At 40.7% G+C, this 24,473-nt stretch overlaps 1 protein-coding gene across 1 annotated transcript in view; it reads right to left on the bottom strand.

The window, feature by feature from the left end:
- Positions 1 to 24,473, bottom strand: part of THEM4 (thioesterase superfamily member 4) — a 48,955-nt gene that overhangs the window by 11,678 nt on the left and 12,804 nt on the right. Inside the window, exons 2-4 of the mRNA XM_006050802.4 lie at positions 24,071 to 24,257; positions 14,453 to 14,612; positions 13,362 to 13,463 (exon numbers count right to left, since the gene is read on the bottom strand). Of these exons, the coding sequence (XP_006050864.4) occupies positions 13,362 to 13,463; positions 14,453 to 14,612; positions 24,071 to 24,257 (449 nt within the window). The remainder of the gene's footprint in view (positions 1 to 13,361; positions 13,464 to 14,452; positions 14,613 to 24,070; positions 24,258 to 24,473) is intronic.

Genomic DNA, 24,473 nt, shown 5'->3' with positions numbered 1-24,473 from the left:
CCTCATGCTTAAGAGTTTACTCATTGGCAAAGACTCTGATGCTGGGAGGGATTGGGGGCAAGAGGAGAAGGGGACGACAGAGGATGAGATGGCTGGATGGCATCACTGACTCGATGGACATGAGTCTGGGTGAACTCCGGGAGTTGGTGATGGACAGGGAGGCCTGGCGTGCTGCGATTCATGGGGTTGCAAAGAGTCCGACACGACTGAGCAACTGATCTGATCTGATCTTAATCTATATGCTGAGATGCTTCTGTTTTTATACAGTGATATTTTCATTTCTATAAGTTTTAGGTTCTGTGGCAATCCTGTTAATTTTTATAGCTTTGTGTTGCTTTCTCTTTTTGTGATTTCATCTTTTATTTCTTTAAACATCTCATACATAATTATTTTATACTATATATCTAATTATCATGCTATCTTAAGCCCCTGAGGGTCCAAGTCCATTGCTTATTGTTTCTGCTGATTCTCACTTACGGTGGTTTATTTCTTTACATTTTGGCACAGGATCTAGTTGTTCTCAATGAGCAATGTCCTTCAGAATTTCTGGTCTGCTATGTTGCATGAATAAGTCTAATCTAGAAGTTCCCAACCAATATACCATGAATGGGTTACAGAAATGTTGAGATCTTAATCCTTTTGGCTGCCTAGTCACCACAACTCAACTTAGCTTCTTTGTCTAATTATCTTAATGTACTAAGCACAAGGAAATAAATCAAGTGTGACATTTGGATCAGGGGGCTGAAAAGTATTTGGGATGATTAAGAAGCAGTTTTGCAAGTTTCCCTGGTGTCTCAGTGGTAAAGAATCCACCTGCCAACATAGGAGACATGGGTTCAATGCTGGATTTCGGGAAGATGCCCATGCCGTGGAGCAGCTCAGCCTGCGTGCCGCAACTATTCAGCCAGTGCTTTAGGGCCTGGACACCGCAACTACTGAGCCCATGTGCCCTAGAACCTGTGCTCAGAACAAGAGAAGCCACTGCACACTGCAACTAGAGAGCAGCCCCAGCTCACCACAACTAGAGAAAAGCCCACACATCAGTGAAGACCAGAACCAGTATAAAAAGAAAGTAGTTTTGCTTGTTAGAAGCAGAAGGGTAGATTAAGACACCTGAAACTGATGCTATAAATTATCTTCAATTAAATTTTAATCCCAGGTGGTTGTCTCTAGCATCCCAGAGGGCCATCAGTTGATTAAGCATGCTTTCTTATTGTTACTATTATTATTATGAATCTAACAACTTCATACAAAAATACAGGGTCTGATAAATATTAACTTCTAGACTACTTATATAATCTAATGCATTATTCTGATCTTTAATCCTCAGAAGAGAATGGAGGTTGTACATTGTAGTGTCAAGTACCAGACCTAGAGGACTTGAGTTCTAACCCTGGCTGTATTCTCTCTATCCATGTGATTTCAGGTAAAACTTATTTTCAGTACATTTTCCAATTGTGGATAACAAATAAATAACAAAGTAACTGATTTATGTGAATAGTTTGTTGGATGAGACAAGGACTAAATATAAGACCTGGCAGGTTGCGTGTGCTCAACACACAAACACTTGTTGCACTAAACTGTAATCCAGATAAATACTCTGCTGAACTTGTTTCCAGATGAAACCCCCCACCTTTTTTGACAATTGAGGTTGTAGTGTATTCTTCACCTTTATGTAAACAGAGAAAAATATTTTAAAAACTGTGAAACAAGGAAAAATACTAAAAATTTAATTTAAAATATATTATTTATCATGTTAGGAAAGCCATTTCTAGGATCTAATTTTTAGTCATAAATTATATAAAATATTGACTACATGTAAGGATGACAATTTCTCCCAAATTAATCTTTAAAGTCAACATAACTGCTATTGAAATCACATTTTGCTTTTGGGTAGAAGTTGACAAATTTATTCTAACTTTAATTTGGTTCACTCAAGTGAGACAGAGAGTTGGTTGATGAGACACAGGGTTAAACAAGAGAATGAGGTACAGTGACAATCTGGGTGAGGGGCTAAAAATCTAAGGTACAACTAGGAATAAGAAGAAACTATCTCAACATCATAAAGGCCACATATGAAAAGCCTATAGCTAATCCCATACACAATGGTTTAAAGACTTGATACTTTTCCTCTAAGATTTGGAAGAAGGCAAAGATGCCTCCTTTTGCCATTCCTATTCAACAAAGTACTAGAAGTCTAGCCCGAGTAGTTAGGCAAGAAAAAGAAAGGAAAGGCAGACAAATCAGAAAGGAAGAAGTACATAATCTCTGTTCACAGGTGAAACGGTCTTATCTACAGAAACTCCCAAAGATTCCACAGAAAAACTGTTAGAACTAATGAACAAATTCAGCAAAGTTGCAGGATATAAAATCAACATAAAAAATCAATTGCATTTTTATACACGAACCATGAACAATCTAAAAAGGAAACTGAGAAAACACTTTCATTAAAAACAACATCAATAAGAATAAAATACTTAAGAATAACCTTAATCAAGGAGACAAAAGACTAAGAAATTAAAGACACAAATAAATGGAAAGACATCTTGTGTTCATTAGTTAGAAGACTCTCTCTCTCTCTCTCTCTCTATATATATATATATATTATTTAATTGGAGGCTAATTACTTTACAATATTGTGGTGGTTTTTGACATACATTCAATGAGTCAGCCATGGGTGTACATGTGTTCCCCATCCTGACCCTCCCTCCCACCTCCCTCCCCATCCCATCCTTCAGGGTCAACCCAGTGCACCAGCCCTGAGCACCCTGTCTCATGCATGGAACCTGGACTGGCGATCTATTTCACATATGATAATATACATATTTCAATGCTATTCTCTCAAATCATCCCACCCTCGCCTCCTCCCACAGAGTCCAAAATCTGTTCTTTACATCTGTGTCTCTTTTGCTGTCTCGCATATAGGGTCATCATTACCATCTTTCTAAATTCCATATATATGTGTTAATATACTGTATTGGTGTTTTTCTTTCTGACTTACTTTGCTCTGTATAATAGGCTTCAGTCTCATTCACCTCATTAGAACTGATTCAGATGCATTCTTTTTAATAGCTGAGTAATATTCCATTTTATATATGTATCACAGCTTTCTTATCCATTTGTCTGCCAATGAACATCTAGGTTGCTTCCATGTCCTGGCTATTGTAAATAGTGCTGCGATGAACATTGGGGTACACATGTCTCTTTCAATTCTGGTTTCCTCAGTGTGTATGCCCAGCAGTGGGATTGCTGGGTTGTATGGCAGTTCTATTTCCAGTTTTCTAAGGAATCTCCACACTGTTCTCCATAGTGGCTGTACTAGTTTTCATTCCTACCATCAGTGTAAGAGGGTTCCTTTTTCCCCACACCCTCTCCAGCATTTATTGTTTCTAGACTTTTTGATAGCAGCCATTTTGACTGGTGTGAGATGGTACCTCATTGTGGTTTTGATTTGCATTTCTCTGATAATGAAGACTCAATATTTTTAAGATGTCGTTACTACCCAAAGCAATTTTCAGATTCAGGGCAATCCCTATTAAAATGTCAATGGCATTTTTCTCCATTGTGTTTTCAAGGTTTTTGAACATCTTTACTATCATTATTCTGAATTCTTTTTCAGGTAGTTTGCCTATTTCTTCTTCATGTATTTGGACTTCTGTGTTTCTACTTTTTCCTTCATTTGTATAGCATTTCTGTGCCTTTTCACTATTTTTGTGTGTGTGTGTTTGAGGTCTCCTTTTCCTAGGCTTCAAGGCTGAATTCTTCCTTCCTTTTGGTTTCTGCCTTTCTAAGCTTGGCCCAGTGGTTTGTGTAAGCTTTGTACAGGGTGAGATTTGTGCTGAGTTTTTTGTTTGTTTGTTTGTTTTTCCTCTGATGGCCAAGGCTGAGTGAGGTGGTAATCCTGTCTACTGATGATTGGGCTTATATTTTTGTTTTGTTTGTTGTTTAAATGAGGCATCCTGCACAGGGTGCTACTGGTGGTTGGGTGATGCTGGGTCTTGTATTCAAGTGGTTTCCTTTGTGTGAGCTTTCACTATTTGATACTCCCTAGGGTTAGTTCTCTGGGAGTCTAGGGTATTGGAGTCAATGCTCCCACTCCAAAGGCTCAGGGTTTGATCTCTGGTCAGGAATAAAGATTCCACAAGTGGTTTGTTATGGCATTAAGTAAGATTAAAACAAATACCCCAAAACAAGAAAGCAAAGATGCTGCTAAGTCGCTTCAGTCGTGTCCGACTCTGTGTGACCCCATAGACGGCAGCCCACCAGGCTCCCCCGTCCCTGGGATTCTCCAGGCAAGAACACTGGAGTGGGCTGTCATTTCCTTCTCCAGTGCATGAAAGTGAAAGGTGAAAGTGAAGTCGCTCAGTCATGTCCGACTGTTCACGACCCCATGGACGGCAGCCTACCAGGCTCCTCTGTCCATGGGATTTTCCAGGCAAGAGTACTGGAGTGGGGTGCCATCGCTTTCTCCGAAGCAAAGATGAACCCCAGACAAATGGCAGTTACAAAATCAGGCAAATAATAATTAAAATAATGGAGTATACATATATACCCAAAAGCAAAGTCAAAATAGTCCGTAAAAATACAGTACAGTAGACTGACCCGGAGAACAAATGAAATAAAAAATTGTATTTACCTGTTAAGAACAAAACTAACTAAAGCACAAACTGGAAAATAAAACTAAAGCAAGGTGCCAAGTAGGGAATAAAGCAATGAAAACAAAACTAACAAATATGTTGAGAGGAAAGGAAAGAAAGAAAAAATAAGAAAGAATAGACATGCAAAGTTAAACAGAGGTAGATGAAGAAGATTTATCTACATTAAAGATTAACTGCAAGGGGAAGAGAATAGTAGGAAAGGCAAACAAAGGAATAAACATAGAAAAAATATAATAGGTTTAAAAAAATTAAAATTATAAAAGAGAGAGAGAAAAAAAAGGAAAACTCCACAGAACTGCAAAAGCCCAACATAGAGACAGAGGTTTATAACAACAATAAAAAGTGTGACTGAATATACACATATACATATATACCCATCGGTTCAGTTCAGTCACTCAGTCGTGTCTGACTCTCTGCGACCCCATGAATCACAGCACGCCAGGCCTCCCTGTCCATCACCAACTCCTGGAGTTACTCAAACTCATGTCCATCGAGTCGGTGATGCCATCCAGCCATCTCATCCTCTTTTGTCCCCTTCTCCTCCTGCCCCTAATCCCTCCCAGCATCAGGGTCTTTTCCAATGAGTCAACTCTTCGCATGAGGTGGCCAAGTATTGGAGTTTCAGCTTCAGCATCAGTCCTGCCAATGAACATCTAGGACCAATCTCCTTTAGGATGGACTGGTTGGACCTCCTTGCAGTCCAAGGGACTTTCTCAAGAGTCTTCTCCAACACCATAGTTCAAAAGCATCAATTCTTCGGCGCTCAGCTTTCTTCACAGTCCAACTCTCATATCCATACATGACCACTGGAAAAACCATAGCCTTGAGTAGACAGACCTTTTTTGGCAAAGTAATGTCTCTGCTTTTGAATATGCTATCTAGGTGGGTCATAACTTTCCTTCCAAGGAGTAAGCGTCTTTTAATTTCATGGCTGCAATCACCATCTGCAGTGATTTTGGAGCCCCCAAAAATAAAGTCTGACACTGTTTCCACTGTTTCCCCATCTATTTCCCACGAAGTGATGGGACCAGATGCCATGATCTTAGTTTTCTGAATGTTGAGTTTTAAGCCAACTTTTTCACTCTCCTCTTTCACTTTCATCAGAGGCTTTTTAGTTCCTCTTCACTTTCTGCCATAGGGGTGGTGTCATCTGCATATCTGAGGTTATTGATATTTTTTCTGGCAATCTTGATTCCAGCTTGTGCTTCTTCCAGCCCAGCATTTATATACCCATAAGCAAAATAAAAACAGTCCAACAAAAATAAAGTCAGTAGATTGACCCAGTGAACAAAGAAAACCAAAAATTATATCTACCAGTTAAGAACAAAACTAACTATTGCATATCTATTCTTTCTTTCCTTTCCTCTCAACATATTTGTTAGTTTTATTTTCATTGCTTTATTTCCCATTTGGCACCTTGCTTTAGTTTTGTTTTCCAGTTTGTGTTTTAGTTAGTTTTGTTCTTTATTGGTAGATATAATTTTTGGTTTCCTTTATTCACTGGGTCAATTTGTTAGTTTTGTTTTCACCAGATGGTCAATACTGAAATCAGATTGATTATATTATTTGCGGCCAAAGATGGAGAAGCTCTATACAGCCAGCAAAAACAAGACTGGGAACTGACTATGGCTCAGATTATGAACTCCTTATTGCCAAATTCAGACTTAAATTGAAGAAAGTAGAGAAGACCACTAGAACATTCAGGTATGATCTAAATGAAATCCCTTAATGATTATACAGTGGAAGTGACAGATTCAAGGGATTAGATCTGATCGAGTGCCTGATGAACTATGGACGGAGGTTCGTGACATTGTACAGAAGACAGGGATCAAGACCATTCCCAAGAAAAAGAAATGCAAAAAAGCAAAATGGCTGCCTGAGGATGCCTTACAAATAGCTGTGAAAAGAAGAGAAGCAAAAAGGAAAGGAGAAAAGGAAAGATATACCCATTTGAGTGCAGAGTTCCAAAGAATAGCAAGGAGAGCCAAGAAAGTCTTCCTCAGTGATCAGTGCAAAGAAATAGAGGGAAACAATAGAATGGGAAAGACTAGAGGTCTCTTCAAGAAAATTAGAGATACCAAAGGAACATTTCATGCAAAGATGGGCTCAATAAAGGACAGAAATGGTATGGATCTAACAGAAGCAGAAGATATCAAGAAGAGGTGGTAAGAATACACAGAAGAATTATACAAAAAAGATCTTTATGACCCAGATAATCACAATGGTGTGATCACTCAACTAGGGCCAGACATCCTGGAATGAGATGTCAAGTAGGCCTTAGGAAGCATCACTACGAAAAAAGCTAGTGGAGGTGATGGAATTCCAGTTGAGCTTTTTGAAATCCTAAAAGATGATGCTGTGAAAGTGCTGCACTCAATATGCCAGCAAATTTGGACAACTCGGCAGTGGCCACAGGACTGGAAAAGGTCAGTTTTCCTTCCAATCCCAAAGAAAGGCAATGCCAAAGAATGCTCAAACTATTGCACAATTGCACTCATCTCACACGCTAGTAAAATAATGCTCAAAACTCTCCAAGCCAGGCTTCAACAGTATGTGACCCTGAACTTCCAGATGTTCAAGCTAGATTTCAAAAAGGCAGAGGAACCAGAGATCAAATTGCCAACATCCGTTGGATTATCAAAAAAGCAAGAGAGTTCCAGAAAAACATTTACTTGTGCTTTATTGACTATGCCAAAGCCTTTGACTATGTGGATCACCACAAACTATGGAAAATTCTGAAAGATGGGAATACCAGATCACCTCACCTGCCCCTTGAGAAATCTGTATGCAGGTCAAGAAGCAACAGTTAGAACTGGACATGGAACTAACAGACTGGTTCCAAATCGGGAAAGGAGTACGTCAAGGCTATATATTGTCACCCTGCTTATTTAACTTATATGCAGAGTACATCATGAGACACGCTGCGCTGGATGAAGCACAAGCTGGAATCCAGAATGTTGGGAGAAATATCAACAACCTCAGATATGCAGATGACATCACCCTTATAACATAAAGTGAAGAAGAACTAAAGAGACTAATTGATGAAAATGAAAAAGGAGAGTGAAAAAGTTGGCTCAAAGCTCAATGTTCAGAAAACTAAGATCATGGCATCTGGTCCATTCACTTCATGGCAAACAGATGGGGAAACAATGGAAACAGTGAGACTTAATTTTTGGGTTTCAAAATCACTGCAGATGGTAACTGCAGCCATGAAATTAAAAGATGCTTACTCCTTGGAAGAAAAGTTATGACCAACCTAGACAGTATATTAAAAAGCAGAGACATTACTTTGACAACAAAGGTCCATCTAGTCAATCCTATGGTTTTTCCAGTAGTCATGTATGGATGTGAGAGTTGGACTATAAAGAAAGCTGAGCACCGAAGAACGATGCTTTTCAACTGTGGTATTGGAAAAGACTATTGAGAGTCCCTTGGACTGCAAGGAGATCCAACCAGTCCATCCTAAAGGAAATCAGTCCTGAATATTCATTGGAAGGACTGATGTTGAAGCTGAAACTCCAATACTTTGACTATGTGATGCGAAGAGCTGACTCATTTGAAAAGACCCTGATACTGGAAAGATTGAAGGCAGGAGGCGAAGAGGATGACAGAGAATGATATGGTTGGATGGCATCACCAACTCAATGGACATGAGTTTGAGTAAACTCTGGGAGTTGGTGATGGACAGTGAGGCCTGGCATGCTGCAGTCCATGGGGTCACAAAGACCTGGACAAGACTGAGTGACTGAACTGAACTGAACTGCAAGGGGAAAAGAACAGTAGGAAAAGGAAGCAAAGGAATATATGTAGAAAGATAGTAATCGGTTTAAAAAATGAAAAATTGGAATTAAAAAAAAGAGAAAAGAAAAAAAAAAAAAAAGGAAAACCCCCCAGAACTGCAAAAGCCCAACATAGAAGCAGAGGTTTAAAACAACAATAAAAAATGTGACTGAGGAAAAAAAAAAGCTCAGAAGCTTAATTAGATTTCATAATGCCAATAAAATTGACAACTACAAGAAGGAGAAAAAAAAATGCAAAAGTATCTACAGAACAAGTCAAAACATAAGAATAATAAATGTTTTTCTTGAGTCACTGGTGTCAGAGTCCTTTCCCCCTCTAGGAGTCACAGTGCGCCTCACCTCGCTAGGATGCCCTCCAACACTGTGCTGATCTCTGGACCTGCTGTGGGGGCAGCTCAGATTCTAATCTGGTCCCACGCCTGTGCATTCTTGCCTCCAATGTCCACAGCTATCAGAGCTAGTGCGTTTTCTTTTGTGGGAGCTCTCAGTGGACTTTTATATATTTCATAGACACAGAGTCTGCCTAGTTGATTCTGTAGATTTAATCTGCAGCTTGTACATCTGGTGGGAAGGTTTTGGGTCTTCTTCTGTAGCCACACTGCCTCTGGGTTTCAACTGTGGTTTTATTTCCACCTCTACATGTGGGTCGTCCACTGGGGTTTGCTCCTGAGGCTGCCCTGGAGGACTTGGGTGTGCCCACGTGAGGGCCAGGTGTGGAGATGGTGCAGCTGCTTGGGTCACAGGGGTTCTGGCAGCACCAGGTACTCAGGGGAGTTGGTGGCTAGGGCAGCAGGAAATATAGTGCTCTAGAAGGGTAAGGCAACCAGTATTGGCCAATACACTCCAGTATTCTTGGTTGGAGAACCCCCCTGACAGAGAAGCCTGGCAGGCCATAGGCCACAGGAGTGCAGAGTTGGACAGGACCGAAGCAACCCTGTGCGCATAGATGCAAGACTTTTTTTTTGTCTGTGGCAGCTCTGCCCCAGTGAGAGTTGAGCATGAAGGTGGCGCAGCTGCTTGGCTTGTGGGGACCCTGGCAGCGCCAAGTGTGCAGGGACATGAACTGCCTCCACCATAGGAGTTATGGCACTCTCAGAGTCTTTTTTCAAGTCTCTTGGAGCTGGTGATCAGAAGGCCTCTTTGGCCAGTCTTTCTCTGTAGCTCCACCCATTCAGGCACTTAGAGTGCTTGCTCCCTTGCCTGGGGCCCTTCTCTGTTGTTCGGAGCGTCAGGCACACAGAGGGGCCCCCTTGGCTGGGGTCCTACTCTATAGTTTGGCACACCAGTCACTTAAAGGAGCACCCTGGGTGGGGTCCTACTCTGTAGTTCAGTGCGTCAAGTGTTTGATGGGCCAGCCTCTCTATTGTTCAGCTGCCAACACTGGCGTATGGGGAGAGAGAGGCTATGAGGAAGGCTCCACCTGCTACGTGTGACTCAGCAGTATCGCCTGGCTTCCATGGCTGCCCGGCTTTCCTCCACAGGTATTTCCCACCACAGTCTCCTTCCTCACCTCCCCTTGATCCGTCTCTCCACAGTCAACAGCAGCCCTCGCCCTGGGATTGCTCCACAACCCCTAAACTCCAGCTCCCAGCCTCTGCGCTTTCCAGGGGACCTGCATCCCTGTCTGGGGCATGTATGGCTGTGGCAAAGACTGTCTGATTCTCATTCCATTTAGGCTGCCACAAAGCAGCTGTCTTACTCTCAGCCTTAAATGTTTCTCCTCTGACTCAGACAATTGCCCCAATGTGGGGATCGGACCCCTGCCTCAGTTCCGCCACCCGCCGAGGGCAGGTCCAGTCCCACTAACATTCCTGTTTTTCCCCCTAGTTCCTTTATCCTACCAAGTTTTGCATGGTTCTATATATTCTTTTCTGCTGGTCAAGTACTTCCATCTACTCTCAGCTGGTGTTCTGCATGCACTTCTGTGTCTGAAGGTGTATTCCTGATGTATCCGTGAGAGAGATGTTCTCCATGTCCACCTGCTTCTCTGCCATCTTGTTCTCTCCTCAATGACATTTTTTTGTAGAAAAAGAAAAATCCACCTAAAGTTTACGTGAATCTCAAGGGACTCCAAAGAGCCAAAACAATCTTGAAAAAGAAGGAAAAAGTTGGAAATCTCACACTTCTTGATTTCAAAACATTACAAAACTACAATAATCAAGATAGTGTGGTACTGGCTAAAGACAGACTATATAGATCAATGGAATAGAATAGAAAGCCTAGAAATAAACCCTCACACATATGGTCAAATGATTTTCTACAAGTGACCAAAACAACTCAATGTGGAAACAACAGTCTCTTAAAAAAATGGTGCTGGGAAAACTGGATATCCACAAGTAGAAGAATGAAGTTGGACTCTTGCCTTAAACGACATATAAGAAAAATAATGTGAAAAGGACTGAAGACCTATATGAAAGACCTAAAACTATAAAACTCCTAGAAGAAAACATTGGGGAAAAGCTTCATGATGTTGGTTCACCAATGATTTCTTGGATATGACACCAAAGACAGAGACAACAAAATTAAAAAAAAGGGGAATACATCAAACTTAAAAAATTCTGTGCAAATGGGAATGTGCATGTGTGCTAAGTCACTTCAGTTGTGTCCAACTCTTTGCAAGCCTATGGACTGCAGCCTGCCAGGCTCCTCTGTCCATGGGATTCTCTAGGTGTGAATTCTGGAGTGAGTTGCCATGCCCTCCTCCAGGGGTTCTTCCCAATCCAGGGATCAAACCCATGTCTTTTATGTCGCCTGCATTGGTAGACAGGTTCTTTACCACTAGTGCCCCCTGGGAAATACAAGGTGAAGTGCAGATGAAATAATAAGATTTGTAATCACTGAGATAATTTGATAATTAGAAGAAACTAATTTGATGTTTAGTTAAATCCAATTATGTTTTTAATGAGTGCTTTAGTATTTAAAATAATTTATATTGTATTATTTATGTGTGGATTTATTAATATGTCTATAGTTGTAGACTTTCAGGTGGTCCAGTGGTTAAGAATCTACCTGCCATTGCAAAGGACATGGGTTTGATAACTGGTCTGGGGAGATTCCACATGCCCCCAGGGCAGCTAAGCTCATAAGCCACAACTTACTGAAGCCTGTGTGTCCCAGAGCCCGTGCTCTGCAACGAGAGAAGCCATTGCAGTGACAGGCCTGCATATGGCAACTCAAGAGCAGCCCCCCGCTTGCCGCAACAAGAGAAAGCCCTCGTGCAGCAACCAAGACAAAAAATAAATAACATTTTAAAAAATGTCTGTAGTTGTGTTAGTTGATGACACTGAATTTAATTGGGCTGACAGTAATAGCAGTTAAGGAACCACTTTCCCAATCTCTTTTAATGCTAATGAGATTAAATGGGTGTGTTGTGCAGTACTTACAAGAAGTCTTTTTGAAAGAGAGAAGACATCTATCCTTATTCCTCAATCTTGCTGTGCAGGACATGTGATGACAGGTTTTATTGCCACTCTGAACTGTGAAAAGATGAGCTGGAAAGAGCCTGCATCTCTGGAGCTGCCATACTAGATTTCTTTCACATAAGTTTCTATCTTGTTTAAGTTATTTTTATTTTGAAGTTACTATTATTGGCAGTTGGGGAGGAGGAAGTTAAAGCAGCTGGCCTCCAACTTTTTGGTGTGTGTGTGTGTGTGTGTGTTGTGGGAAGCAAAGAGAAACACTCCTAGGAGGCAAATGGCCCTGCATGTGTGTGTGTGTGTCTTGTGGGGAGCAAAAAGAAACGTTCCCAGGGGGGAAGTGACTCTGACTAATTTTTTCTCACTGGGCCTGCAGGTAATTAGACCAGGAGTTGGCAAAGTATGTCTCATTGGCCAGGTACCTGTTTTAAAAATAAAATTTTATTGGAACACAGCTATATCCACTTATTTATGTATTGTCTGTGGTTGCTTTTGTGCTATGCTGCAGAGTTGAGTAGTTGCAGAGACTGTATGGCCCATAAAGCATAAAAGATTTGTAGAAAAAGTTATGCTGACCCCTGAAATAAACTAATGATTCATGCTAGGGGGGAAGAGTCTTTTTCTATAGAATGCCCTGAGTAGGACATACCTGGATAAGTATTACTTAAAGTGAATAAACCCATAATCTATGAAGCATGGCTCCCTGATGACTGACACAGAAGCCATCCAACAGAAGCCATCCAACCCTCTGGAATATAATATGGAGATGTTTTGTTACCTACATGCTTCCTACTGTGTGAAATAATAACCCTCAGAACCTTGTTTGGAGCTCTTCTCTACTAACCTCTGTTTTTAAACTCTGTTCTGCCCTATTGGTCTCCTTTTCTATGCTTATGCCAATATCCATAATATTTGATTAACTGTAGAGGTATAGCTGCATAATTGAAGAATTAGATAAGATCATGCTGAGCTTTGTTTTTAATGGATACCAAAATTTTCTTGCTGCCCTTTTATTTCTTTGTGTAATGTTATATAAAACTTATGTTTTGTTATGTAGTGGTATTTAGTGCTTCACTCAGATTCCTTTCAATCCTTTTTTCCCTTTGCTTTTTGGATACTTTTCTTAGAGCCTGCTCTGCTCAAAGACTGTGAGCGAGAAGTACTTGGGAATTTATGGTCCCAGGGTAGTTCTTTTCTTATGACGAATGTGTGAGAGAATATGAAGACTCCAGCTCCCTTGCCTGAGGTAGGGACAATCCTGAGGTACACATTTCACTCTGGAATTCTTTGCATGTTCAGGATGAAGCTACCCTTTGCAGGACTGAGAGCCTAACCTTGGGTGACTTCCTTCCCTGTCCTTCTCCCATGCCCTAGCTAGTTTCCTCTCGGAGTACGTTCTTTCTTGCACAGAAATCCTTTTCTCAGGGTCTACTGCTGGGGAATCCAACTTATGACACCTAAGAAGTAAAGAATACCCATGAATTTACCTTTTAAAATTGATGTTGAGATTTGCAGTCATGATAGCTTCGCCAGTACACGAACCAAGAGCAATATCTATCATTGTTGCCATGGCACCTCCATGAAGCAATCTAGGTACAACAGGAGGAAATGAGAAAGGTATTCAGAAGTTCTGAGAACAGCCCCTTCAGAGACAAAAATTATCCAAGCATCCCATATAATTTATTTATTTCTGAAAGTTCCACTTATTTAATAGTTCATGTTCAAGGTAGTAAATATCAAATTATATTCATGTTCTTCTCGCCTTTGTTTCGTTCATAGCATAATACTGTAGTATTTGTAACAAAGCTAGAACCTAATAATAATCAGGTCACAAGTAAGCAAAAAGCTGAAATACAATTTAGGAAATTTATGTTTTTATCAAACTAACTATATAAATAATTGTTTAAAAATTTAGGAAATGCAGACAAACAGAAGAAAAAGAAACTAAAGATTATAAGGCCATCTGCTGCTGTTGTTAGGTCAGAGAAGGGAACTCACCTATACTGTTGGGGGGAATGCAAGTTGGTACAGCCACTAAGGAGAACAGTATGGAGGATCTTCAGAAAACTAAAAATAGAGTTACCATATGATCCAGCAATCCCACTTCTGGGCATGTATCTAGATGAAAGTGTGCTAAGTTGCTCAGTCATGTCCGACTCTTTGTGACTCCATGGACTGTAGCCCACCAGGCTCCTCTATCCATGGGATTCTCCAGACAAGAATACTAGAGTGGGTTGCCATGCCCTCCTCCAGGGGATCTTCCTGACCCAGGGATCAAGCCCACATCTCCTGCATTGCAGGTGGATTCTTTACCGCTGAGCCACCTTCAGGGAAGGCTATAAGGCCATCTAGTGACAAACCATTATTAACATGTTAATGATACTCTCTAAAATTATATGCTTGCACTACATCCTATGCTTTTGTCATTCAATAATTTGCATCTCTCTCTCTCTCTCTATATATATATATCCATGTCAGTAAATACATATCTATATTACCACTTGAATGCCTTTATTGTAGTCCATTGATACAAGGCGATACTCTTCTTAGATCCACATTTCTAGGCTATCATTCTTACCCAGGTATTCCTTGAAGATAAGGACCTCCTTGAAACAAGCAAACTGTCCTTTTCTCATCATTATTCTTGAATATCACATATTCAAAGCCCAGGCCATCCTCAAAGCTTCTGGTGAAGAGCTGCACCTGTGATAATCGTTCTTCTTCCACAAGCTTTGGGTCTGCAGGGCAATCAGATGGATGCGCACATGAGAAACAGGTATGAGAAAAACACCATGTCAGAGACAAATATCTGTTCCCTGTGAGAATCACAGGTCAATGGATGATTGATTAAAATGCCAGCCAGGTGCAAAATCGAAGGGGATGGGAGAGTTCCAAAGAAACAGAACATAGGATATTTGTTCCTGTGGAATTGGTCTAAGTGGGGACACAGTAAAAAATAAATGAAATCAAACCAAAGTACTAACACATGGCAATCAGGAAATACAGTACATAAATGTGAAGGGAATATGGAATAATATAATAAAGTATAGACAGAAATCCTTCTTCAAATAAGTGCAGTTAAAATGGGATTTAAAGAAAGTGAGGAATGTAATAGTAGAGAAATTTTCCTTGCAGGCATGAGTTTAACCTGAGCAGAAGATAGATATCATACTGAATCAGAAACTGAGCCAGTTCAACCCAATATTCAATGTGATTATGATGCTTGAGTCTGAAACTCGGTCAGAACCATTATGGTTCATGAAATCAAGTTAGTGGGTTGTAAGACTTGAAAAAGAAACTTAAAAAAAAATCCTCACGCTTCACATATATCCTGGATAAGTACTAGTGTACTCATTTAGATGTGTTTTCTCAGTTATACAACTGTGCACAAGTTGTGTGTTCTGGGTTGTGAGTCAAAATGTAGGTAACTACAAAATAAAGACTAAAAACTACTGCTCTGAGGGAAGGGCATATTTTTTCTTTCATATCCATTTTAAGATTTAATTCCCAAAACTCTCAGCTTTCTTTTACAGCTCATCATGATTTGCTATGTATAATGTTGTTTCCTTTATTGCTATAAGATTTACATTTACAAACTTGGAAAAGGATATGAGATGAGACGATCTGGGAGAAGTGGGGAGGACAAGAAAGGATGCCTGTTTTTTATGCCTTGAGCATTTGGTGGCAGACACCCTGTCTTTTGGACTCCATGTGCTCAACAACTGGCACATAGGCACACACTATGTTCATTCTAGCAGTTGTTGAGAAATTGAAGGATTTGAAGAGCCAAAGAAACTTAAAATTGAGAATCAGTCTCCCAGCACAGTAGAAAGAGTCTTGTCCTGAGAGTCGGAAAATTTTTTGTGACTTAGCTTTGGCCTAGAATTTGCTCCTTTCTCCATATTTTACCCATACAGTGAGTAGATAAATCCAAATGACCCCTAACGTTTGTCCCAACTCTGACATTCTGGGACTTCAGGATAAGATAAGCATCAAGTCTTTCTAATTTTTTACTTAGGATTTCAGAACTTCTGGTCTAGATTACTAAACACTGAGGTTACCTTATAAAAATGGGGGAAAAAAGATGGTGGGAAAGTCTGTTAGAAATGCAGGCTCTTGGGCTCTACTCCTGACCTACTGAAGCTGAACCTACAGTTTAACAAGATTCCCAGCTGCTTCATATTCATGTTAAAATCTGAGAAGAACTGGTCTTTTAATACATGAGATAACACTGAAGGTAGCAGAGGAGTAACACGATCAAATTTGCATTCAGAATCCCTGCCAGCCGGATGAAAGGAGGCCGATAAGAAAGATGAGTGAGGGGTTTCCCTGGTGGCTCACTGGCAAAAGAATCCACCTGCCAATGCAGGGCACACAGGTTTGATCCCTGCTGGGGAAGATCCTACAGGCCAAGGAGCAACTAAGCCCGTGTGCCACAATTATTGAGCCTGTGATCTAGAGCCCAGGAACCACAACTACCGAGCCCACACTCTGCAACTAGTGAACCCTGTGGGCCATAGAGCCCGTGCTCTGCAACAAGAGAAGCCTGCATACTGCAACAGAGTAGCCCCTGCTTGCTGCAACTAGAGAAAAACCCACACCTCAACTAGAGAAAAGCACACACAGCAACGAAGACCCAGCATAACCAAAACTGAATAAATAAATAAAAATTTTAAAAAAGAGAGCCTATTAAAAAAAAAAAGATGAGTGAGAAGATCACTGAAACACTATCAAATCACAACCACCAAACTTTTCGGAGTCGAGGGGTGATTTTCTCCAGCTATGTGAGGGCCTGTGCAAATAAGTTGTGGCAGATGGCTGGATTCATCCAAGGCTGGGGTTATCCTGCACAAGTACGCTAAAGAAGTTCAGATAAAAGAGGGCTATGGAGATAGAAAGTAGAGGACTCAATGAGATGACTCAATGAGTCTTAATGAGGCCAAATAATTTTTTCTGTGGGGTCTTTGCACAAGTAAGCTGGTAGGAAAAAGGTTATAGTTAAAAAAAGGATGTCTAGTCCAGGTTGAATCACCAGTCCAGGTTCGATGCAGGATACAGGAAGCTTGGGGATGGTGCACTGGGATGGTCCAGAGGGATGGTATGGGGAGGAAGGCGGGAGGGGGGTTCAGGATGGGGAACACGTGTACACCCATGGCGGATGCAATAAATTTATTAAAAAAAAAAAAAGAAAGGATGTCTAAATGTGTGAATTTGGAGGTTGTGCATTTTCTGAAGACGAAAAGGCTCAAGATGTCTACAGGAGCATGTTGCTGGGGCTGTGCAAAAGAAAGTTTATGAGGAGGTAAATAAACCGAGTAGCCATGATCTGGATGCTGGGTTGCCGAGAATAGTGTAGGGAACTGGGTAGAGAGGAAGACAGTTAACCAGGTGCTGAAATGCTCAACATATGAGGGAGAGGTTGGTAGATGACAGCTACAAGAAGAGGAAGTTGAGGGTGATAAAGTCAGAAGGTATAAACCTCAAAAGGAATGGGGTTTTCTAAGAAGCAGGGGAAGTAATGATTTGAAAGCAAGTGTGGGTAGAAGAGAGGACCTCAAACTCCTCCCTAGTCTGAGAGGGTCAAGTTTCAGGCAAGAGAGGGTAGTTAGGTTGGATGAAAGGATGAGCAGAAACATGTGGGTGGGAACTGAACCCTGGAAACCACTGATATTTATGGAGTGGATAGAAGGAGAAAGGGAAAATTGCTCAGAGAAGTTTGTGAAAGGCAACAGACAAAACATTTCAAGGAGAATGAAATTAATAGCTAGTTCGAGCACAGTAAGGACTGAAAAATGTCCATCAAATTTGACAATTAGGTTGCTAGTGGCTTAAGTGAAGAAATTTCAGTAGAGCTGTTAGCATAGAAGCCAAACTGCACTGTTTAAGTATATTTAATTAATTGTGTGAGGTGTTCAATAGTTAGAATGGAATTAGTACTACAAACTGCTAAATTTCCCCCTTATTTGTAAAATGGTTAATTCTCATTTCTCTCTATACTGGTAGTTCTATAAAGAAACTTACAAATAACCATTTTTTTTTTGGTAAAGGTGGTTTTATTTTTGTTTCATTCCTTCAGCAAATACTGAAGTACTCAGCAAATGCCATGAAGAAACTGAGGCAAGGAAAGGTAAAGTTACTTGCCCAAGGCAACACAGCTTTAAATTGTGGAAGCAAAATTTGAACCCACTCACTAAATTTCAACCATTAGATGAGGAAGTTATCTTTTGGATGGCCTCTAAAGCCATGTGACTGAATGAGATTACCAACAGAGTATAGTGAAGCAAGGAGTACTAAGGTTGGAGACATGGGGCATCCTAACACCAAGTTTGAGGACAAGGAGGAACTGGCAAAAGAAACCAAAAGGCAAGAGGCAGTGAAGTAGAAGAATGTGGTGTCTTGGAAGCCACGTTCAAGGAGAAAGGAGTGGTCAGCTGTGCCAAAAGCTAAGTGAGGTCACTGGTTAGCAACATGAAGGCCATCGGTGACAGTAGTTCTGATGGAGTGGTGTGAGTGACAGTCTGCCTGGAGAGGGTTTAAGAGAGACTAGGAAGAAAGAAACTGAGATGTGGCATGTCTGTACGCTGATGAGAAAGATGTAGCAGAGAAGGGATGTCCTTAAGTAGGCCAAAGGGGTATAGTGCACACATCGACAGCTTGACCTCTCATTAGAGTATGGTTACTTCACTCACCACAGGACAAAGCAGAACATCAGGCACAGATACAGGGAGGAAGCAGGGGTTGTTTGGAAATTCTCTTCTGATTGCTTTGATTTTCTATGAAACAGGAGACAAGAGCAGCTAAGAGTAAGGCTTGAGAAAAAGAAGGTAGGAAGCAGTCATCCAGGAGAGCAGGAGAGTGAGGAGACAAGGGAAAAATGAAATATGATGGCCAGGCAACATTAAGGGCCTACTTGGGGTCCTTAAACAAACAAACAAGCATCATGGGAAGTCCCTGGCCACCACAGGTGGCATGGGTTCTAATCCTGGTTGGGAAACTAAGATACAGGAAGTTGCACGGCATGGCCAAAAGAAAAAAGAAAACAACCCCAAAACATCACAATCCCCAAATGCCTCCCTAAAGATATGTTTACATGATTAAAAGGTAATGAGTAAAATGAGAAATATCTGTAAAAACTTGATGAAGTCAGGAACCCTATCTGTGTACTCAGGCTTATTTCAGGAATATGCTTTGTAGAGCACCGATCCTCAACAGATAGTTGCTGAATGAACATACAAAGGGTGTTGCAAATAAGAAACCAAAAAGGCTAACTCTAAAAATAAAGAATGTATACATTTTAGGTATACACACACACACACACACACACACACACACACACATACATATATACCCAATATGCTACTGGAGATCAGTGGAGAAATAACTCCAGAAAGAAAGAACAGATGGAGCCAAAGAAAAAACCACACCCAGTTGTGGATGTGACTTGTGATGGAAGTAGAGTCCGATGCTGTAAATAGCAATAATGCATAGGAACCTGGAATGTTAGGTCCATGAATCAAGGCAAATTGGAAGTGGTCAAACAGGAGATGCTAAGAGTGAACATCAACATTTTAGGAATCAGCAAACTAAAATGGACTGGAATGGGTGAATTTAACTCAGATGACCATTACATCTATTACTGTGGGCAAGAATCCCTTAGAAGAAATGGAGTAGCCATCATGGTCAACAAAAGAGTCCAACATGCAGTACTTGGATGCAATCTCAAAAACAACAGAATGATCTCTGTTCGTTTCCAAGGCAAACCATTCGATATCACAGTAATCCAAGTCTATGCCCTGACCAGTAATGTTGAAGAAGCTGAAGCTGAACAGTTCTATGAAGAGCTACAAGACCTTCTAGAACTAACACCCCAAAAAGATGTCCTTTTCATTATAGGGGACTGGAATGCAAAAGTAGAAAGAAAAGAAACACCTGGAGTAACAGGCAAATTTGGCCTTGGAATACGGACAAAGGCTAATAGAGTTTTGCCAAGAGAATATACCGGTCATAGCAAACACCCTCTTCCAGTACTTCCAGTAACACAAGAGAAGACTCTACACATGGACATCACCAGATGGTCAATACTGAAATCAGACTGATTATATTCTTTGCAGCCAAAGATGAAGAAGCTCTATATGGTCAGCAAAAACAAGACCAGGAGCTGACTGTGGCTCAGATTATGAGCTCCTTATTGCCAAATTTGGACTTAAATAGAAGAAAGTAGGGAAAACCACTAGATCATTCAGGTATGACCTAAATCAAATCCCTTATGATTATAAGTGTCATTGGAAGTGACAAATAGATTCAAGGGATTAGATCTGATAGAGTGCCTGAAGAACTATGGACGGAGGTTCGTGACATTGTACATGAGGCAGTGATCAAGACCATCCCCAAGGAAAAGAAATGCAAAAAGGCAAAATGGTTGTCTGAGGAGGCCTTACAAATAGCTATGAAAAGAAGGGAAGTGAAAGGCAAAGGAGAAAAGGTATACCCTTTTGAAAAGGGTATACCCATTTGAATGCAGAGTTCCAAAGAATAGCAAGGAGAGATAAGAAAGCCTTCCTCTGTGGTCAATGCAAAGAAATAGAGGAAAACAATAGAATGGGAAAGAGTAGAGATCTCTTCAAGAAAATTAGAGATACCAATGGAACTTTGCATGCAAAAACGAGCACAATAAAGGAAATAAATGGTATGGACCTAACAGAAGCAGAAGATATTAAGAAGAGGTGGCAAGAATACACAGAACTATACAAAAAAGATCTTCACAACCCAGATAATCACGATGGTGTGATCACTCAACTAGGGCCAGACATCCTGGAATGAAAGTGAAGTGGGCCTTAGGAAGTATCACTACGAAAAAAGCTAGTGGAGGTGATGGAATTCCAGCTGAGCTTTTTGAAATCCTAAAAGATGATGCTGTGAAAGTGCTGCACTCAATATGCCAGCAAATTTGGACAACTCGGCAGTGGCCACAGGACTGGAAAAGGTCAGTTTTCATTCCAATCCCAAAGAAAGGCAATGCCAAAGAATGCTCAAACTACTACACAATTGCACTTATCTCACATTCTAGCAAAGTAATGCTCAAAATTCTCCAAGCCAGGCTTCAACAGTATGTGAACCCTGAACTTCCAGATGTTCAAGCTGGATTTAGAAAAGGCAGAGGAACCAGAAATCAAATTGCCAACATCTGTTGGATCATTGAGAAAGCAAGAGAGTTACAGAAAAACATCTATTTCTGCTTTATTGACTATGCCAAAGCCTTTGACTGTGTGGATCACAATAAACTGTGGAAAATTCTGAAAGAGATGGGAATACCAGACCTGACCTGCCTCCTGAGAAATCTGTATGCAGGTCCAGAAGCAACAGTTAGAACTGGACATGGAACAACAAACTAGTTCCAAATAGGAAAAGGAGTATATCAAGGCTGTATATTGTCACACTGCTTATTTAACTTATATGCAGAGTACATCATGAAGAAGACTGGGCTGGATGAAGCACAAGCTGGAATCAAGACTGCCGGGAGAAATATCAGTAACCTCAGATATGCAGATGACATCACACTTATGGCAGAAAGCGAAGAAGAACTAAAGAGTCTCTTAATGAAAGTGAAAGAGGAGAGTGAAAACAGTTGGCTTAAAGCTCAACATTCAGAAAACTAAGATCATGGCATCTGGTCCCATCACTTCATAGCAAATAGATGGAGAAACAGTGGAAACAGTGGCAGACTTAATTTTTGGGGGCTCCAAAATCACTGCAGATGGTGACTGCAGCCATGAAATTAAAAGACACTTACTCCTTGGAAGAAAAGTTATGACCAACCTAGACAGCGTTATTAAAAAGCAGAGACATTACTTTGCCAACAAAGGTCCGTCTAGTCAAGCTTATGGTTTTTCCATTAGTCATGTATGCATATGAGAGATGGACTGTAAAGAAAGCTGAGCGCTGAAGAATTGATGTTTTTGAATTGTGGCGTTGGAGAAGACTCTTGAGTGTCCCTTGGACTGCAAGGAGATCCAACCAGTCCATCCTAAAGGAAATCAGTCCTGAAGTGGAAGGACTGATGTTGAAGCTGAAACTCCAGTACTTTGGCCACCTGATGAAAAGAGCTAACTCATTGAAATGACCCTGATGCTGGGAAAGATTGAAGGCAGAAGGAGAAGGAGACGACAGAGGATGAGATGGTTGGGTGGCATCACCGACTCAATGGACATGAGTTTGGGTAAACTCCGGGAGTTGGTTGTGGACAGGGAGGCCTGGCATGCTGCAGCCCATGAGGTCGCAAAGAGTCGGACATGACTGAGCAACTGAACTGAACTGAACTGGACTATACAATCCATGATATTCTCCAGGCCAGAGTACTGGAGTGTGTAGATGTTCCCTTCTCCAAGGGATCTTTCCAACCCAGGGATCAAACCCAGGTATCCCGCATTGGAGGCAGATTCTTTACCAACTGAGCCACCAGGGAAGCTCTCAACCTGTTTTCTATTATAAAACTGATGTTAACTTTTTGCAAGGGAGAAATATCAATAACCTCAGAAATTTACATATAAAGGAAATCTCCATCTCTGTATCAGTAAGAGATGAAAAACTCTATCACAAGAGAATCTTTTCAAGGGAGAAAGCAACAACTTACATCTTTTCCTGGTAATCTCCCCATACTGCCTCCTATCCCCAACCCTTTTCTTTTGTCTTTAGTTGAAATGGTATTTAACCCAGTGGCTTAGACCATCTAGGGGAGTTACTCACTACTTTCCATTGGGTATCTCCCAGGTATACATGAGCTATATGTGCTAATAAATCTCCTTTTAAAAAAAAAAAAACAAAAAAGCAATGGGTAGAAAAGGTGGCTGTACATTGTTCCTCCCAATTCCTATATGAGGACTCTCTTTTGTTGTTATTACAGTGCATCCATTTTTCACAGCATATATTGCCATCTGACTTACTTTGTTTTCATTACTTAGTGGTTTGTCTCTCATTACTCCAGAATGGCAGAGATTTTAGGTAAAAAATAGAAACAAAAAACCAAGTATAGCATCTTAAGCAGGTTCCCTGGTGTGTGTTTCCTCCCTCCCTTCTTATTTCTCTTCTTCCTACAAGTATGTATAAGGCACTTACTATGTACCAGGTACTATTCTAAGCACTGGAGATATAGTGGGGAATAAAACATACAAAAATCTCTGCCCTTATGAAGCAAACACTCTAGTGGTGAGAGATAAACCGTTAAAAAAACACAAAGCATTGTCTTATGGAGGTAAGTACTATGGAAAAAATAAATAAATATACCTTAAAAATGCATATTATTAAGTGAAAGAAAACAATCTGAAAAGACTACATACTGTATGTATTTTGGAAGAAGCAAAATCATGGAGAGAGTGAAAAGATCAGTGGTCACCAAGGGTTTGGAGGGAGGAGGGAGAGATGAACAGAAGGAACACAGTGAATTATTAAGGCAGTGGAACTATTCAGTAGGATACATGTCATTATACATTTGTCCAACTTCATAAAGTATACACAAAGAATGAGCCCTGATGTAAACTATGGACTTAAGTTCATGTTACCAATACAGTCTCATCATCATAACAAATATACTTTACTATCATAAGATATTAACAAATGGGAACCTGGCAGAGGGAAGTAAGGGATATTTGAGAACTCTGCACTTTCCACTCTTTTCACTATAGACCTGAAACTACTACTAAAAAAAAAAATCTATTAATTAAAACACACACACACAGAGGACAAGAAGTGCAATGTGTGTATGTTGGAGGTGGGGTGGTCTGCCATTGGAGTTTAGAGTCTGTGAGATGAGGGGGTGACTTGAGTGTTCTGAGCTTCCTAGGGGGACAGAGCCACATATTGGGATAAATAGTAAATTAAGGTTAGTGATGACAGCCTCAAGACAGAAAGGTGATGAGAATGTGGGAGGCTGGAGGCTTTCTGGGGCCCTTCCTGCTAATGCTGATGATGATGCCATGGTGGGGGCAGTCTTATTAATGGCAATAGACTTTATGCTCTCCCACAATCTGCAAAATTTATTGAGATTTCTGGCCTATAAACCTGGAGAATATAGCAACCCCCCTGCACTTTCCTCCTTCCTTTTTCAAGTGATAACTAGTGCTTCAATCTGTTCTTAATTTTATATTTGATATTTAAGTTTTATATTTGATATTTGATATTATGGGAGAGTAGCTGTTCCTACCAAAGAAATTGGTCTTGGAGTCTTCACTCTCTTGAGTAGATCTATGTTTATATGAAGGCAAACGTTCCCAGGAGCCGTCTTCACATTTCTTCATAAACTGGTCAAAAAGGAGTTTGAAGTCCTTGCTCCAGCTGGGGTTGGGGAGAGCCCAGTCCTTATGAATGACTTTCTCAGTAGAAAACAACCTCTAAAAGGAGAAAAAGGAGAGTAAGGGAAGGTACGTCCTATTTCATAACATATTCTATTTTCTAAGACTATCTTATGCTTTTCCTCTTCCCTAAAGCCTGTCATTTTGAAGTGGAAACAAATTTCTAGCATCACCTGGTCCTCCCTCCTTAGGAGAAATGGGAGATTGAGAGGATAAATGATTTGCTCAAAGTCATCCAACTAGCTAGTGGCAGAG

The sequence above is a fragment of the Bubalus bubalis genome, chromosome 6 (assembly GCF_019923935.1).
Source record: "Bubalus bubalis isolate 160015118507 breed Murrah chromosome 6, NDDB_SH_1, whole genome shotgun sequence".
Lineage (NCBI taxonomy): Eukaryota > Metazoa > Chordata > Mammalia > Artiodactyla > Bovidae > Bubalus > Bubalus bubalis.
Note: the sequence above shows the minus strand (reverse complement) of the source record. Positions and strands in the feature narration are given on the sequence as shown.